At 31.8% G+C, this 18,819-nt stretch overlaps 2 protein-coding genes across 32 annotated transcripts in view; both read left to right on the forward strand.

Moving 5' to 3' along the window:
* LOC111051004 overlaps nucleotides 1-4,529 on the forward strand; it is a 33,770-nt gene extending 29,241 nt beyond the window's left edge. For 8 of the 31 annotated variants that reach the window (XM_022337408.2, XM_039433928.1, XM_039433923.1 and 5 more), the window contains one exon: nucleotides 3,887-4,526. In XM_022337408.2, coding sequence (XP_022193100.1) covers nucleotides 3,887-4,120 — 234 coding nt within the window. In that variant the 3' untranslated portion in view covers nucleotides 4,121-4,526. Of the gene's footprint in view, nucleotides 1-1,364; nucleotides 1,422-3,886 lie in introns of all 31 variants that reach the window. The other 23 variants (XM_039433932.1, XM_039433922.1, XM_039433912.1 and 20 more) reach the window with 4 other exon arrangements.
* An 831-nt stretch (nucleotides 4,530-5,360) lies between these two features.
* LOC111051006 (sodium-independent sulfate anion transporter) lies at nucleotides 5,361-18,729 on the forward strand. The gene is made up of 10 exons (XM_039433937.1): nucleotides 5,361-5,576; nucleotides 6,648-6,850; nucleotides 7,818-8,013; nucleotides 11,183-11,406; nucleotides 13,476-13,644; nucleotides 13,885-14,049; nucleotides 15,192-15,353; nucleotides 15,864-16,004; nucleotides 17,037-17,182; nucleotides 17,800-18,729. Exons 1-10 carry the CDS (start codon nucleotides 5,552-5,554, stop codon nucleotides 18,127-18,129), a joined length of 1,761 nt encoding a protein of 586 aa, XP_039289871.1. The 5' UTR covers nucleotides 5,361-5,551; the 3' UTR covers nucleotides 18,130-18,729.
* Nucleotides 18,730-18,819: the final 90 nt, after the last annotated feature.

Below are 18,819 nucleotides of genomic sequence, written 5' to 3' on the forward strand. Positions count from 1 at the left end.
TGTGTCACTCACAAATATTCCACAAAATATTTTGAAGGTTGTGATCATTTTGAATTGAAAAAGTCAACTCTAATCCATGCATCATGAAATGCATGGTCTAAAACTATCGAGCTTGAATGACTAGTATGTCATAGCTACTCAACCCTATTTTATGTTATTTTTATATCAATTTTATATTTATAGTATTGAATTTTCATAATACTATGAAAAGTATTTTGAAATACTATACTATACTATATAGTATAGTATACTATACTATAGTATAGTATACTATAGTATAGTATACTATACTATAGTATAGTATAGTATACTATACTATACTATACTATACTTTTCAAAGTATATACTATGAAAATTATTTTTCTAATCCTAGAAAAATAATTTTATAACATTAATGATTCAATTCTCATGCTCCGTCATTCCTACATTATTTTCTCTCTTCATTTGTTTTATTCTAAACTTTATATTTTTAGTTAATTTCAATGTGTGGAATTGGAGATACATTATATCTTGGTAATAAAGTGACATTGCATAATCTTTATTAGAGCTGTAGTATAAATATTGAAAGAGGGGCAGTTATTGTCATGAACGTGTTGTTCCTTTCGTCAAGTATAAGTAATTGTAAATTATTTAAATAAGTAGATGGAGTTCACTCTATTTATTATTTTTTCTACATACATGCTGTACTTCTGCATTATAGCTTTTTACTTCATAAAATAAAAATTGAAAAGCAATAATTTAATAAATTTGGGAAGCGATTGACTCCATGGTTGCACTGATAAATTACAGCTCTGATATAAGATTAATTGACCTGTTGATCCCTGCTACCTCTGTTGGACAGAGACCACTTGTGGTGCCGACTCCGCTAAATATCATTTATTAGTTGATAAATCGCTTTCCGGTGGTTCGGAAACCACTTAAAGCTGTAGGACCACTACATCCCTCATCATAATCATCCTTCCCATTATTCAAGTAGTATCCAGAAACTTATGTGGTAATCTCCCTCAGCGAAATTACAAGAACATTGATTTAATGTTACTGTTCTTCTTAGTTAATAGCGTTCAGTCAACTTTTGTTATTTGACATCGGCGATTCTCTTAATTTTTGAAAGCAGCTCAACTGAATTGCACAAAAATTCCATTTTATTAAATGCAAAATTACGATTTTTGGTTATATTCATGAAACTATTTTATTTAGTGAAAAGATACAGTCATCTATTCACTTTCGTTAATAGGGCAAATTAAATAATAGGTTCCAACGTTGCGTATTGTCCATTTTCATGAGACGAATCTACTCAGGAAACTTTTACCTTCTAATTTATTGCCACGATGGTCTCTCCGGTCTTCTTTTTCACTTTTTTACAGAAAATGCTTCAAAACAAAAATTTGAGGCGAATGCTGCCTACAGGAAGCGTATCGAAGGTAGATTGCCTTTGTACAGACATGATGAATATTCAGCTGTCGTTTTTTCTTGCTTTCTCAAAACACTAAAAACAGTCCATGTTGTAATATTCTAACTTACTGCTTCTAACCGCTGGTAAATGGCAGTAAAACTTACTTTAATGTGCATCAAATAATATTTTGCTTCCGTAATAATATTTTGCTGAACTTAAAAAATATTTAGTATTTGAAAACTATAAAAAAATTAAAATAGGCCTATCTCTTTGCACGACTCATATAAATTGATTAATTTTTAAGAAACTGAACAATTGAAAACATTTTTGTAACTGCATTTTTGAATAAAGTCATAGAGTCGTGTTTTCGTATCTCGTAAAGGTCATTCATGTTTGGGAATTTCGTAACTTTTAGCTATTCAGGGGTATTTGATGTGTAATAGATCTAGCATGATCTTTGGAAACATTTCTAATAGTTATTTGCCTGATAAGTGGAAAACAAATTATTTGAAAAGCAAACCCCTCTTCACATTATATGAGTAATACTTGATTTTTATTCGTTAGGCTAATTTATTCCCTAAATAACCAAAGTTATGAAGTTACTATGATTTGTCTTATAGTATATGAAGTTACATATCTTCATATAACTTCTGTTGATTCTGTTTTCAGCATAAGAATTGAGAAACAGTCATCATTTTCATGACGTTTTAAAGTCTTGTTCTAAGTTGTCATTTCAATTTTAAATCGTTTATATATTCAATTCCTATTGTTCCCTTATTAATATCTGAAATAGCACATGCTTATAAACAAGCTCATCCTCACATATCATTTTGTGCATTTTCACAAACTACATAATTTTCTACTCTAAACCCTCTGTTCTTGGATGAGCATCTATGCTAATGTCTGATAAAAAGTTTTCCAACTTGTCACTTTTCAATTTTTTTCAGTTTCATCCGTTATACTTGAATCAAACTGGAACAAGACCTAGAATGAAGCTTTCCAATAAATCTACTGCTCTAGCTGTAGACAATGCGTGATTTTGATATAATGTTCTCCGATTAGTATAATACTTTTATCTATTTTGTATTGTAAATTCATGTAGCTAAAATTTATTTATTTTGTAATACTTTCGTCAAACAGCGGCAATTTACTGGTAGCTATTTAAATAAGTTTGGTACTGATAATCTTCGAAAGTGACAACCATTACCGTATTAACAAATCAAATTATATTTCTCTTAGTAATCGGTGGCAGAACTACATTTAATATTGAACTGAATGAATGGAAAATTCATTGAATTTAGCTTAAAGATGAATCAGTCTTCATATTTTATCTTCCCGTAAATAACTTTCCATTCAATGAATGCTGACAATTTAAAATAATCAAGCTCTCCACCTTCCCACCACTCTCTAAAGCCAAACGTCGCTTCATTAATAGACTTTTCACTCAATCAAACCTAATTTTACAAGAAAAATTAATTTGGAATTTATATAAATAATTTATATACAATTGAAAGGTATCAAAAATCTTTATCAATATTTCAATCTCATCACAATACTCTTCACAATACCCTTTTTCTCTTATTTTATTTGATCTGAAAATTTTGGAGGTCAATAACAGTGATAGTTACAGTTACAGTAACAGTTACTGGTCCAAGTTACTTAATATCAGTTAATAACTGATTGTAAGTCAGTACCAATAAATCTATATTGATTTACTGATATTGCTCCTGATATTATATTGTAGGTCCTTATTACCAATAATTTTATAATGGATATCTACCACAACAGCTATCTCATTTGAAATGCTCTATATTGCAGTGAAGGTGATGTTGTAGATATCCATACTTATCCAATATATCCATGTTTATCCAATGAATCTATGTTCATAAAAAATGTAGAGCCTTTTTACCAATAATTACCCAATTGAGATCTACCACAAATGTATCTAATTTGAAATGTATTATGTTGTAGTAAAGGTGATGTTGTAGATATTCATATTGAAAATAGTGATACATTCGAACTATTTTCAGTTTTCATCAAAAAGCTTTGATTCCGTTCTGACCCTTCAACCACAAAACCATAAATCGAATATGGAATTTTTGAAGCTACACATTTGTAGTAAAATAAGGCATTTTAGAAATTAAAAATTTAATTCCACTCGATCTGGTAACGCTGATATTCTGTCGTTTGAAGGTTCAAGTTTCGCGACTTGTTTTATTGGAACTTTAATAGTGAATTGTTAAGAATGTCAAGTTGTTTTGCGACTATAAAGCCAGTACACGGACGTGCGATTTTTTGCCGTCCTCGTAAATTCTACCAGATTAAATGGAACTTGACAAACACATAATCACATCATATGTTTGTCAAGCTATGTTTAATCTAATAGAATTTATAAGAACGATAAAAAATTGTACGTCCAAAAATCGATGTGTGTGTAACTGGACTAATAGAGGCTTGATCAGTACGTCCATTTCAAGTAGATGGTTTTTGCAGGTTTTCGACGACGTTGCGGTTGAGCTGACAATGGCGATCCTGCAGTTCTTCAACTCTTCACCGCCCGAGGAGCACCTGTTCAGGTGCATGAAGGCGCTCACCCGCTTCTGCCAGATCTCATCACAGGACGTGCCCCAGCTGATTCAGATGATCGGCCCCAACCCTTCCACCTTCAAGGGCAAGTCCGAGCGAATCGACAACTGCATAGCCGAGATCTCAAAGAAACTACGCTGACACCGCACTAAGTCTATGTCCACCAATTGTCTCTAACATCTCGAGACTATTGTCATATTACTATTGTATTCGAGACACCTTTTGTACATTGACACCACACAATAAAAACGTCTACCAGTAACAATTTATTCATTGTGTCTCCAAGAGAACGACCTATTGTACATTGACTGCAATGAAGATTGTATATTTCATTCAAAGAAATTACTCTGACACCACACAATAACAATGTCTACCAATAACAATAATTTATTGTCTCTACAAGAGACCTATTGTACATTGAAGAAGATTGTATATTTTATAAAACAAGCTAGCTCAATCTGATGATGCTTCCTCACATTTTATTTGCTACGTTGTCGTTTTGTCCCTAAATAATTGTGTATTTGAATAAAGTGATTCTTATTTAATACAATCTGTGTGTCTTTTATCCTGGAAATTTCAGCAAAGTTTTCATAAAACAATGAGAGGCTCATCTCTTGTGAATAAATCGATAAACTTGGACATTTTTTAAAATGAGAATCTCAGAATAGATTCTGAGTTTGTATTAGTATCATGCAAAAAGTCACACATTTTTCGTTGATTATAATTTGAGCTATGAATAGTTTTATCCTCCCAAATAACTCCTTCTAATGGTGTATAGAAATATTTTCCGAATTCTAAATATTTTAAAATATTTCCATGATCATTGGTGTAGCCTGTGTTTCATGATCTGAGCCTGTCATCATGAATGAGCCTAAGTTTCATTATTATGTTGTATGTTTTAATCCATGTCTTCTTGCAATGTTTCTAAGTGAAGCTACTTCCACACCACAGTAATTATAGAAAGACAAGATTCCCTCTTCTACTGGTCCTCTGATTCAATCCCTCCATAATCTATATCTGAAAAAAACGAATGAATTTAAATACTAGTATTCTGCTACATTTCTCTAGCAATTTATATTTAAGATTACCTGCATTTCTTGTAGTAGCTTACAATAAATTCAATAATAATTTCCATAAATGCGTCGCAAAGATAGTGAAAATGTAATTATGAAAGTTTTTATGGGCATAATATGAAATATAGCCTACTATTGCAAAAAGTTGTGTATCATTTATTATACAGAAATTAAATTCAAGGACTTGAACCAGAACACGATTCGAAAAATAGAGATGAAGATACGCTTGGTAATGGGAGAGACAAGAGAAGTTTTGATAAGAAATTGTAAAGGAGCCAGAGCCAGACTCAACAAAAGAGAGTCATAAAATATTAGGTCTCCTCCATTCATGAGTGCTTTGCTTTTTAATCCCTCTGAACATTTTCGAAAGATAGTGGCCAGTTTTAGTACAGTTCATTTTCATCTCTGATTGTGCTACCTGTATTGAAGTGAAAAGTTTTAGTGTGCTGTGTCTAATTGAATAGGGTTTGTGTTGTGATATAATGTTATTACAGTGATTATGTCGGTTAAACAGATAAACTCGAGTAAGTCATTTTTGTGATATAGGCCTAATTGGAATTATGTAATGTCCGATTCAAAAGTTATTCATTGTGGTTCATATTCATGCCATAGTAGGCTTATTGAGCTATAAATTCCTACGAACTACGTTGCATTTCATTCAAAGAATGATTGTTCAACCAATCGTCTAGTTTTGAGCTATTTATTCCTAAAGAATATGGCAAATCTCATTCAATAATATTAGTTGAACCAACAGTCTATAATATAATAAAAGCCAATAATCATAAATACATTTTTATTATTTCAAATGAATAAATATATTTAATTTTTCTAATTCTCTATGTCGTTTTTATCAGATAAAATATTGAGCCTATTGTTTTTTATTATAAATAACATTATTGCAAGTTCTATTCACCTATATCATTATGAATTAATACCCCATCATTATTAAGTTGTAAGAAGAATGAAAATTTGAAACTTTTCAATGCCCATTAAAAAGTTATAATAATTTGATTAAATTCAATTGAAATAATGATCATTAAATTTGATCTAGATATAATTATAATTCAAACCTTATTGTCAATCCCTTTGAACTTCTTATATATGGTAAATACATTTTTTGTATTCTATCAAAATGTTACTCTTATCAACTGTCCAATAAAATCTCCAATTATCCTGAACGATTATCAAGAAGTTATTTCAAGTTCCACTCAGCGTCATAAGATGTTTAATAAAACTTTTAAGTGTACAGTACATCATCAATAAAAATTCAAGTGTAGTCTATAAAATAAATACCTACACTTAGAGTAGGCTATTCATGTACAATAATTACAAGTTCTAGTTTATTTTTAAACGGTTTCTTATAACTAGGCATTTTTATCATCAACGAACGGTCAATATACTCATTTGAAAACAAGTTGTCTGATAGGCAGCCTACTTGACATTTTTATGATGATTTAAGATAGACTGAAATACAAAGTCTATGGTTTCACATTGAAGCAACATCAATTCAATATCAACACTATGATATTACATAATGTAAAGTAGGTACTGTAATCAGTTTTCCAATAATTTGACGAAATTTCAACTTATTCCAGTGGCATCTTCAAAGATAGAACCTCAACCAAGATGGAAACTGAACAGCAAGGAAATTTTGGAAAAACGAATTCCAATCATAAAAAGACTCCAGACTTATACCAGAGTTGATTTTGTATCTGACTTCATTGCTGGGACCACAATCGGGTTGACAATGATTCCTCAAAGTATTGCCTATGCTTCACTTGCTGGCTTATCACCCCAGGTTCAGTACTTCAATCAATAATGTAGTATATAGGTATCATATTATAAAGAAAATGAAAGCAGGACTTGAAAATTTATTTATTTATCCACAATCGTCACATGGTACATTAAATTTCGAGTATCACTCAAATGACTGGTGACATGTCAAAACAATAATTATAATGATAATTCCCATAACTAGGCTAGTTACATACTAAAACATTGAAGATTGGACACGCCATGAAGTCATAAAACTCTACTTATCGCTATAATAACTCATCAAATATCAATTTTTAGGTAATTATGTTGCATAAATTGATAAAATTATTATTGAAATTGAAAGTCGGCAGCATCGTAAATAGTTTTTTCAATTAATATTTCCTTGACTGTATTTTTGAATAGTTGTATCGATTCTATGTTTCTGATGACTGCTGGAAGTTTATTAAAAAATCTCATCCCGGAATAAAACGGTGCTTTATTCTCAAATGCTGCGATGAATGGGAAAGGCAATCAAGTTTCTATTGCGATTTATACTATATTATTTTCTATTATATTCGTGGTTATCAGTACAGAGCTGGAACTAGCCATTATTAATTTTTACAACAGTTAATAATTGAGAGATGGAAGAGTAAACGTATTTTAAGTTGGAAATGTGCTCTGCAAGAATCTATGAATGATTCGAAAAATGGGTGATTTTCCCTAATATCTAGTGCTATTGCAGGTAGAAGCTAATTTTAAAATGGGAGGATACATTACTATGATGATAGTGATAAAGAGAATTGAAAATGGTTTCTCAATTCTTGACTTGAATATCCTATTTTTCTGTAGGAGTATATATATATTTTATTGGGCTTTCTTGAAGAAATGAATAGGCCCAGTTTACATTTATCGTGCAGGAACGAGAATAGGTATTAAACAATTATTGTTCAAACTCCTATTAATTAATTTTGTCTTGATTTTCCTTTATTTGTCCCTTTATTCTATTGCAGTATGGTTTGAACTCAACATTCATTGGCAGTTTTCTGTATGCCATATTCGGTACAGTGAAGGAAGTGTCAATAGGTCCGACTTCACTCATGGCTCTCCTAACATTTGAATACACCAGAGAGCTGACTCCTGACTTTGTTATCATGCTTGTCTTTGTGTCAGGAATAGTGGAGTTTCTCATGGCTCTACTGAAACTTGGTGAGTTGCTAGAAAAAAACGTTGAGACTTGAAGAAAAAATATGCAAGTACATAAAGTACCAAGGGCCGGCCCCAGGGGTGGGCGGCCGCCCAGGGCGGCAGGCTTTTGGGGCGGCAAATTTTAAGGAATTGAAAATTTTAAAATACAAATAAATAATAAATTTAAAATATTAAATGTGAATAGTGAACTTATATAAGAAGCTTTTCCAAACTCGAGCTAATGAAGACTTTTTTAAGATCAACAATGTCTCAGGAACGTCTGTGTGGTCTAGCGAACATAAAATAGCTCAGACCCTAGATCTTGAAGAATTGGTGAAGGAATTTTCCCATGCAAAGGTCAAATGCGTTCTACTCAATTAAACAGGTGTGTTAAACCAATACAGTACCTAGCCTACTATTACTAGTAATAGTATTGATTAAAAAAACTTGTGATATAGAAATTGTAGTTTTAATTACTTAGCAAGTTAAGTAGGCCTAATTGCAGTCTACTACGCCTTTAAGGCTGTGCAAAGGCTGAAAATAAACTTTTTACTGGTGATATTTTTCAAAGTTTTTCGATTTGTACTATTATTAAGCTATCAAAATGAAAAAGTTTTCTTAGGAAAACATTTTTTCTCGTTACTTCTTGAGATATGAGCGCCTTAAGTTTAAATTTTTAGGACAGAACATTTCAAATTGGTAAGAGAGAATGATATCCATGAGATTAAAAGGATTAATTCTCCATGGTATTGTTGACTCAACTAAACCTTATTTCTGGTCATTTTTAGTAAATTGAATAACTTTCTCAAAAATTGATATTTTCAAAATTTTCCTGTTTTATTCAATCAACAATATCATGAAAGAATTATTCTTCAAATTAAATTCATTTAGTTGAGTTATTTTTGGTCATTTTTAGTGAATTGAATAACTTTCTCAAAAATTGATATTTTCAAAATTTTCTTGTTTATTTATTCATCCAACAATACCATGAAGAATTTAGCCTTTAAATGTCATAGATTTATCTCTTCACCCTTTGGATCTCTTTACTCATGAATTTATCTCTTTATTCTTTACCCGAATTTGAAATGTTTTGTCCCAAAAATTTAAACTTTAGGCGCTCATATCTCAAGATAAGTAATGAACGAAAAAAATGTTTTCCCAAGAAAACTTTCTCATTTTGATAGCTTGATAATAGTACAAATCGAAGAACATTATAATATATCACCAGTAAAAAGTTTATGTTTAGCCTTTGCACAGCCTGTTTTATTGTGTACCGTATCTGTTCCGAACATAAAAATCTGGTGTGGCGCACTCACACAACTTTCCTTGCCGTTATGGAAATTGATCACCTGACGCTAGTGTTCCCGTGCATCTCAAGTCTACTGTTCAAAGATTTGAGCCAGCTGGTGACAGGGTAATATAACGCTGAAGACACACGAGGTGTGCTATCTCTTCATAGTGAATCATTTAATAGAATCAACAGTTGCCAACAGTTCGCAATTGGATAATCACATTTTCTCGAATTTCGAGCTTATTTTTAATTTTAGGTGAAAATTTTACTCAACATTAGTTGTAAAGATTCTCATGCTCGATCTTTTCCACTCAAAATTTTTCGTTTGAATTGTATCTGGAGCCTGATAATTGAGAATCTAAAATCAAACTTTGCATAGATGGGGCGGAGCTCCTGAAATTTTTACAGATATGGGACTTGTGGCAGTTGATAGAGCTTATCGATGACTATTTCAGGTATAACTTTAATCGAAATCGTTGGAGCCGTTTTCGAGAAAATCGCGAAAAACCCTGTTTTTGACAACATTTTAGCCATTTTAGCCGCCATCTTGAATCGCATTTGATCGAAATTGTTCGTGTCGGATCCTTTTATATCGTAAGGGCCTTACGTTCCAAATTTCAAGTCATTCTGTTAATTGGGAGATGAGATATCGTGTACACAGACGCACATACACTCATACACACACACATACATACCAATACCCAAAAACCACTTTTTTGGACTCAGGGGACCTTGAAACGTATAGAAATTTAGAAATTGGGGTACCTTAATTTTTTTCGGAAAACAATACTTTCCTCACCTATGGTAATAGGGCAAGGAAAGTAATATAAGCTCAAAATTCGAGAAAATGTGATTATCCAATTGCAAACTGTTGATTCTATCAAATGATTCATTATGAAGAGATAGCACACCTCGTGTGTCTTCAGCGTTATTGCCCTGTCACCAGCTGGCTCAAATCTTTGAATAGTAGACTTGAGATGCGCGGGAACACTAACGTCAGGTGATCAATTCTCATAACGGCAAGGAAAGTTGTGTGAGTGCGCTACACCAGATTTTTTTTATACAAACCTGAAATGGCGGCTAATTTAAAAAGCTGTCATACAACAATCTGAATTTCAAAACAACAGAAATTGAGTTATTTGGTAGGTATTCTATTCCAATTTCTTTTAAAAATAATAGAAAAATGGAAATCCTATTAAAAATAAGTCATTTTAATGGATTAATTCTGAAATAACTTTTCAATATTATTTATACCAGTACGAGTAGGTCTAACCTATACGGGTAGGCTAACTGAATAATTTTCTTATCTATGCTAATAGGGCAAAGGAAGTAAAAATGATGTGGAAGAATATCAATGTCGCTTTAATTCTAAATAAACTTATTTGACCTGCTGTGATTCCAATTTGACGAGTCTTTATAAAATATTATCAAAAATATGCACGTACCTATACACGGAGTTTATTTTGAAAAAAATCAAAAATTTATTTAGTAGCCTAGGATTGTGAGAATATCCCTGAATCACAATATCATGACGGAAACATCGTTGATTTCAAGAAATAATGCCTCTTCTCTACCTATAACGGAAAAATCAATACAGAGTACGGTACCTACTTGTACGGTACCGTATCAAAAACCCTTGTGAAAATTCTTTAAACGTTGATGAAGACCTCCTCCGTAGATCGTTTCTGTAATTTAGTGGCTTTTAACAAAAACGAGCTCAATGAATGATAATCAAATAACTTTTAACGTAATTGAGAAGTCATCTAACACAAAAAATATCCAAAATGGAAGAATTATTAACTCTTCTTTGAAATAATTTGTTGGCAACTTCTTTCAAAACTTGTAACTTCTTTTGAATATATGATATTTTTTCCATGAACCTATTTTGTTTTCTCATAGGATTTCTAGTGAATTTCATTTCAACTCCAGTCACATCAGGATTCACAACAGCCACTTCAATAATCATAATAGTGTCTCAACTGAAAGGGCTGCTTGGTGTCAGATTCAAGTCCTGTGGCTTCATCGACAACATATTTGAGCTGATAATGCATGCTTCGGAGGCTCGGCTTGCAGCTGACTTTGTGCTTGGACTCTTCTGTATTTTTACTCTTTTAGCACTGAGGGTTTGTAGATTTTTTAGAATTAGAATTAATAGGTACCAAACAGTTCTGGTAGGCCTAATCCAAAGTATACAAATAATTAACATTATTTGAAGATTATAAAGAGTGGGTGAAAAGTCTGAGAACCGCTTAATATCTCATACACAAAGGTAATTTGACGGTGGGTGTGATTGGGGATCCTACTCAAATTGAAAAAATTACTTTACAATGACTTTAAAAATCTGGTCCGTCATCTTGGATCCGCCATATTAAATGCAACTTCATTTTTTTAAAATAGGAAGGTGGTCATGCGATACATGATTTCGATAGGGAATTTGAAGAAAAAATGAATGGCGGAAACCGCATATCGATATCTCAAACCGTTTCGGAAATATTCACATTATTAATCAATACTATTCTAAGCAGAAAAGAGAGAAAAAAGTCTGAGAACGGCTTAGTATCTCATAAAAAGAAGTGATTCCAAGGTGGGTGAGATTAGTGATGTTATTCGAATTGAAAATACTACTTTACTATGACTTTAAAAATCTGGTCCGCCATCTTGGATCCGCCATTTTGAATGCAACTTTATTCTTTTAAATAGGAAGGTGATCATGTGATACATGATTTCGATACCGAATTTCAAGAAAAAATGAATGGCGAAAACCGCACATCGATATATCAAACCGTTTAGAAGATATTCACATTATTAATCAATACCACTCATGTATTTCATTTCTGATTTGCATGGTACTGATTGATAATGTGAATATCTTCTGAACGGTTTGCGATATCGATGTGCGGTTTTCGCCATGCATTCATTTTTCCTTGAAATTCCGTATCAAAATCATGTATCTCATGACCACCTTCCTATTTAAAAGAATAAAGTTGCATTCAAAATGGCGGATACAAGCAAGATGGCGGACCAGATTTTTAAAGTCATAGTAATAAAGTAGTATTTTCAATTCGAGTAACATCCCCAATCACACCCACCTTGGAATCACTTCTTTTTATGAGATACTAAGCCGTTCTCAGACTTTTTTCTCTCTTTTCTGCTTAGAATAGTATTGATTAATAATGTGAGATATCGATATGTGGTTTCCGCCATTCATTTTTTCTTCAAATTCTCTATCGAAATCATGTATCGCATGACCACCTTCCTATTTAAAAAAATGAAGTTGCATTCAATATGGCGGATCCAAAAGATGGCGGACCAGATTTTTAAAGTCATTATAGAGTAGTTTTTTTCAATTTGTTCAGGATTCCCAATCACACCCACCGTCAAATTATCTTCGTGTATGAGATATTAAGCCGTTCTCGGACTTTTCACCCACTCTGTATAGGAAGCCTTCTAAACAATATTTCTAACAGGCTAATCTCCACAAGAACAAAAAAGTAAAAAATAGTACAGTAGTACTACAGGCCTAGAATTCAGGAGTTTGTTGATAAAAAGAAATCAACTGGGTATCTCATATTTTTATTCATAGATACTCCTTACATTTAGAAAAGAAGAAAGTTAGGCTAGATATACATAATATTGAAAACACAGATCTCAATGTTTTTCAAGATGTATGATAGGATAAAATTGGAAATGAAATAATTTTAGGTTTCTTTTCCCTCTTGATTGATATTGCTTGAAATTGCAAAAAAGTCGCTTTTTGTTAAGTTTGTTTTTCAGTCCAACAATTTCAATAATGTTAGGCTTACTGGTAGGCTTAGTTATATAAATCATAATAATTTATTATAACACATCAATCCTAGCTTGAAAATTCGACTGAGAAACTGTCGATGTTGTAGAACCGTTCCATAATGAAATAAAAACACACATAGGCTATATTGTCAAATTCTACAGTTTTATTTGCTACAGGACCATGAAAATGTGAGGTGTATGGTCGCGAAACCATTGTCCTGTACCAAATAAAACTGTAGAATTTGAGAATATAGCCTATGTGTGTTTTTATTTCAATATCAAAAAGTACAATTCATATAAACTATTCAATATATTATAGATTAATATGAATTTGTTATATAATTAATATGGATTATGCATTAGGAAAAAGTAAATCGATTTATTATTGCAATTCACGTTTTTTCAGAAATTGAAAGATATCCCAATCTCAGACGAAACACCGTCTAAAAGGGTTTTGAAGAAAATCTTGTGGTTCACATCAATTGGACGTAACGCATTGGTTGTTCTGATTTGTGCCGGAGTTGCTGCCTGGTATGAAAGTAGGCCCGATGGCAAAGTACCCTTCTTGCTTTCAAGTAAGTTATGTTATAATACAGTTGGCTGTTACGTTCAGTTATAATTATAGGTCGGCTGTATCTAGTTCAAGTGAGAATAGAGCTTAAAAAGCTTGCTTATCGTGAAAAATTACAATTATTTTATCAAAGTTCCATATCTATACGAATATAAATACATTCATATGGTTGTGGTATATTTTGTATATTTCCATAGGAAACATCTTATTTTTTCGAAAATGTAACACCTTGAATTTCTATTAGGACAAGGAGCTTCTGGCATACCACCATTTACCCTTCCACCAACCGAGGCCAAAGTGGGAAATCAAACCTATGACGCCGGACAGATGATTGAAGAGCTGGGATCTGGGATATTTGTAGTGCCAATTGTGGGTGTTCTTGTTAACATTGCAATTGCAAAAGCATTCTGTGAGTATTATGGAAATCGTCTACTCACTCGCATTTCTTATTTCTTATAATCATCGTTTTCAAATCATTTATATGCTATGAAGGCATATAATGAACTACCAGAATATTCATTCTCAACTATTTATTATTAGATTATAGAACAATATTCTTTGTGAATATAATTGACCGAGCGAAGTGAGGTCTAAGATTCAAATCGACGGTATGGCATTTCTCTTAATGTTTAAATGTTTGAATATTTGAATGTTTATATGTTTTCATGTTGCTCATTTACGGCGAAACGCGGTAATAGATTTTCATGAAATTTGACAGGTATGTTCCTTTCTAAATTGCGCGTCGACGTATATACAAGGTTTTTGGAAATTTTGCATTTCAAGGATAATATAAAAGGAAAAAGGAGCCTCCTTCATACGCCAATATTACCGTAAAAATCAGACTATAGAATTATTCATCATAAATCAGTTGTCTAGTGAACTATAATACTACCCGTTCAAAAATATCGAACATCTTGAAAATATATCTTTCCATTAACGTTAGTAGACAGTTGACAATAATACTACGCGTTCAAAAACATCGAACATCTTGAAAATTGTATCTTTCTATCAACGTTGTATACAGTTGCAGCCAGACCTGAGAATAGCGCTCACACTCACATTCCTGGATGACACGTCACGGTACGATATAGGACAGAAAGCTCTATGTTTATCTAGGATTTTTTCTAGACATTTTTAATTGATAAATTGTTTATTAATATTTGAGAAAACATAACAACAGGTTAATGTAACTCACTGAGCGCGAGGTCTACTGTTCACAGAACTACTAGTATATTTGAGGTAATCATTATTAACTAGAATCAAGAATTAATATATCAGATCAGCATCTACCAGGACTTGAATCTCAGATATCTAGCCTACTACAAAAGGCGGGTAAGAAAAAAATGCTAACTATGACGTCATATCATTTACTGTCTTTAATACGTGAATGCAATTATAGCTCATTCGATAATCCGTTCTTTCTGCTGTTATGGCCTTGTCTTCGGCTCGGTCCCATATAGGGGATGCATTATCGAGGTTTCACACTGCATTTTGTAATACTAACTTTTTGTAAGAAATGAATTTTAATTTCAATTGATATTATGTGTTCAGCATCAGGAGGAGTGATAGACGCAACACAGGAGATGCTGGCCCTTAGCCTGTGCAATGTGCTAGGGTCCTGCTTCGGTGGAATGCCTACCTGTGGGGCGTTCACAAGGAGTGCAGTCAGCAGTGCCAGTAGTGTGGCGTCCCCTCTAGCTGGCATTTTCTCAGGTCAATTCTTCATTCTTCATATTTATTCTTTTTCTTTATTCACTCATTTATACAAACAGTTCTATCACTGGAATTATTAGAAAAACAGGCTATCCCTAATTTATTTCTTTCCTAAATTATGTTCCCAATTTAGATAGAAATAGAACAACACCGGTTATTTCTGCATACAACTTAATATACAAAATGAGTATACAAATAACTACAGTATTATTCATAAATCACTATTTTAATATTTTATTCATGACAATACAAATACAAACTTTAAAATCATAAAAATGTACTACTCGTATTGCATATGTATTATTGTGGTGCAAGTTATTTTTACAGTAATAGTGCTCATAATTTTCAATAGTAGTCCTAAAAAATATAAAATTCAAAGTCAGAGATCCCACAAGATAATCCCTTACCGGTATAATACACTATACAGTACCTGTATACAGTTTGTTGAAACATTACTTATTTCATCAACCATGTATAATTCTTTACATTAACAGTAATTTTATATTACAGGTTGTCTATCACTATTGGCTGTTAATTTCCTGCCTCAGTATCTGCATCTTATACCGAGAGCAGCACTGTCTTCAATTCTGATTTGTGCTGTTTCATTTCTAATCGACTGGCAAATCATTATGCCGCTGTGGAGAACAAACAGTTGGTATATTGTCAATAAATCAATAATAGAAATAGTTGTTCATAGAAAGATGAGAATAGCTGAACTCATTCTATCAATATTCTATGTTCTTCTTTTAGAAATAAAAAATATATTCATTATATAATATATATTATATATGACTTCTTCAGTCACTGACTTTCAATTTATAAGTAAAGAAAATGGTAATAAAATAATTGTCAATATTCTACTGTACTTAGCATTTACTAGAAATAGGGTGAAAATAAAGCTGTCAAATAAATAAATAAAAATGTTGACACAAAATGCAAAGATATTTTCAGATTATTGACCTTTTGCAGCAAGCTACAAATTAATAATACATTTAAATATAAAGAGAAATATAAATACTACAACCATTGAGTGGGGCAATCAAACATGGAGAATCTTAAAAACACTTCACTTATATGGGCTACTTTTGTACAAATTAATAAAAACCTATAGTAACCTTAATTATTAAAAATTTCAAAATATTTTAACGACTAGTTTCGACCATAGGTCATTTTTAAGGTCAAATGTTGAAAATAAATAAACAAGTTGATACTATATAATATGAGACCACGGTGAATATTACAAGCTAATTCTATAATATGCAGTTTGAAAACAACGACAAAAGATTAAATCCCTGCTTTCTGTTATGAATGAATTTCTCATATGCTGGACAGAAAACTAATACCATGAAAATACTTCAAGTACTGTACCATGGAAGTACATGGAAAACTATGGAAGTGTTCACAAATTGGCAGAGTAAAGTCTTGTGAACACCATTATAGGAAGCGATAGTATCATTTTGCATTGCAGAGCAAGAATTCCTTGTTAAGCAGTCTTAATGAAAATACAGAAAACTAAAAACAAATTACTTCACGTTTTTCAGTATCCTCGTAAAATAATATTTTCTATCGATTTGTCTGTATGTTTGCATGAGACATGAACTACCTAATGGAATAAAGGCTTTTTGTGAATATTGGAATCAATTTTATAGGACATATTTCAAATTGAAATTGAATTATTTACAGAGAGAGACCTGTTCATTCTCATAGCCACATTCTTCACATGCCTGGCATTTGGGGTTGAGATTGGTCTCTTGGTCGGAGTGACATTTGATCTGTGTCATTTACTCCATTTATGGGCCTCTCCAAAAATACTGCATGAACGAATCAAGGTAGAAATAAAACATATTGTTTCTATCAAATACTAATTGAAAACCGTTTTCTCTCAATTTCAAGATTAATGTGTAACATAATTTCTGTTGCATATAGATTTTAAAAATAGCTATAACCTAAAGAAATATAGAACTGTAGAATATTATATAGACGAAATTTGAGAACGAGAACCTAAAAGTCATTTCTTCATGATCAATACAGTCACAACTAACTTTTAACAAAGATCCTTTTCAACAGCAATCCCTTTCAAGAATCAAATAATTGTCATATAAGTATAAAACTCTAATTCCAGTAAATTGTAATAATACATTATATTTGAAGTAAACTTGTTACTGATTTTTTTAGCTGGATGAGTTATTATCAAAAATTATTATCATCTTTTTTAGCCCAACATTATTAGAAACTTTAGAACATTCTGTCTTCTGATATATTAGTTAACATACTCTGTAGACCTAAGATGAAATTATTTAATCTGCTTCTTCACTGTTTTGAGTAGTCTACAAATCACAATTTTTGTCTACAGCATTTTATTTTGTCTTGTATTGATGAATCTTGAATTTATATTTCATATTAATTATGTTGGTGTGCTAATATTATTGTAACTCTAATATTTCAGAGTCCAAACTATGAAATCGAATATATTCTAATTACTCCAGATAAAGGACTTTTCTTCCCGGCAGTTGATCGATTGTATTCTTCATTCGTCACAGTTCTATCTGACAGCATAATCAACAATTTTCCTATTGTGATCAATTGTATCCACTTCACAGGAATTGACTACACTTCAGCCAAAGTGAGTACACTCTATACTCTATCAATATGGAAGTTGATTGAATTGCACATTTATCTGCTAATACAAATTGATGTATTCCTTCTCATTTTTGCACCTACATTTGAAGCTTTAGCCTTCAAGATTTTTATTTTTTATAATTTGATTCTAAAATAATTCTCTGCTAAAAATCTCTTCGTCCTTGGTGTTTTTGGCTAATGGTACTTGTGTCTTTACATTGAATTAGCTCATCTATTTTGCTATCCATGACGAGCTGCAAGTTCATAATTATTTGTTTTTTAACTATTATGACGACACTACAATCTAATATTTTTAATAGTTCAAAAACGAATGAAATAAATCTAACATTGAAAAATTAATCAAAAGCTACATATTTTACTACCCGTACTATTATGAGATTATTCTGCTAAGATAATCTAAAACTCATAATGAGGACATCACAGGCTTATTTTTTCATTATAAGAACATTCTTTAGAACGATCAGCTTCATGTGATCTACCTACTGATCTAGTTAACCTTTTCCCAATTATTTTTTCAACTATTCTTCTCTTCTCCATCATCAAATATCCTTACAGTACCTGTTTTCCGTTCAACTGTATGTGTTCCAATAAGGTGTTTTGATATAATATGTCCAAGTCTTAATATGCTCAAATTCTCAAATGTACAAACTATATTACGGTATGAAAATCTATACGTTAATCACCGGCTTGAATGACGTTTAAAAGTTGTGCTGACGAGAGATAATTTTTCGTTTCTTCCTATTACCAGAAGAAATAGTTCAGTGAGAAATCTCGGTATGAGATTGATAACTATTGTATGAGATTGAAATGCACTGTTCCATAGAAA

Source organism: Nilaparvata lugens, chromosome 8 (assembly GCF_014356525.2).
Source record: "Nilaparvata lugens isolate BPH chromosome 8, ASM1435652v1, whole genome shotgun sequence".
NCBI classification, from domain to species: domain Eukaryota; kingdom Metazoa; phylum Arthropoda; class Insecta; order Hemiptera; family Delphacidae; genus Nilaparvata; species Nilaparvata lugens.

Bases quoted from the DNA above. Each gene is read 5' to 3' on its own strand.
- LOC111051006 (XM_039433937.1), top strand. From the start codon at position 5,552: ATGTCGGTTAAACAGATAAACTCGA. The intron at 5,577-6,647 runs GTAAGTCATTTT...AACTTATTCCAG, and splicing joins GGTTAAACAGATAAACTCGA to TGGCATCTTCAAAGATAGAA. The intron at 16,005-17,036 runs GTTGGTATATTG...AATTATTTACAG, and splicing joins GCCGCTGTGGAGAACAAACA to AGAGAGACCTGTTCATTCTC.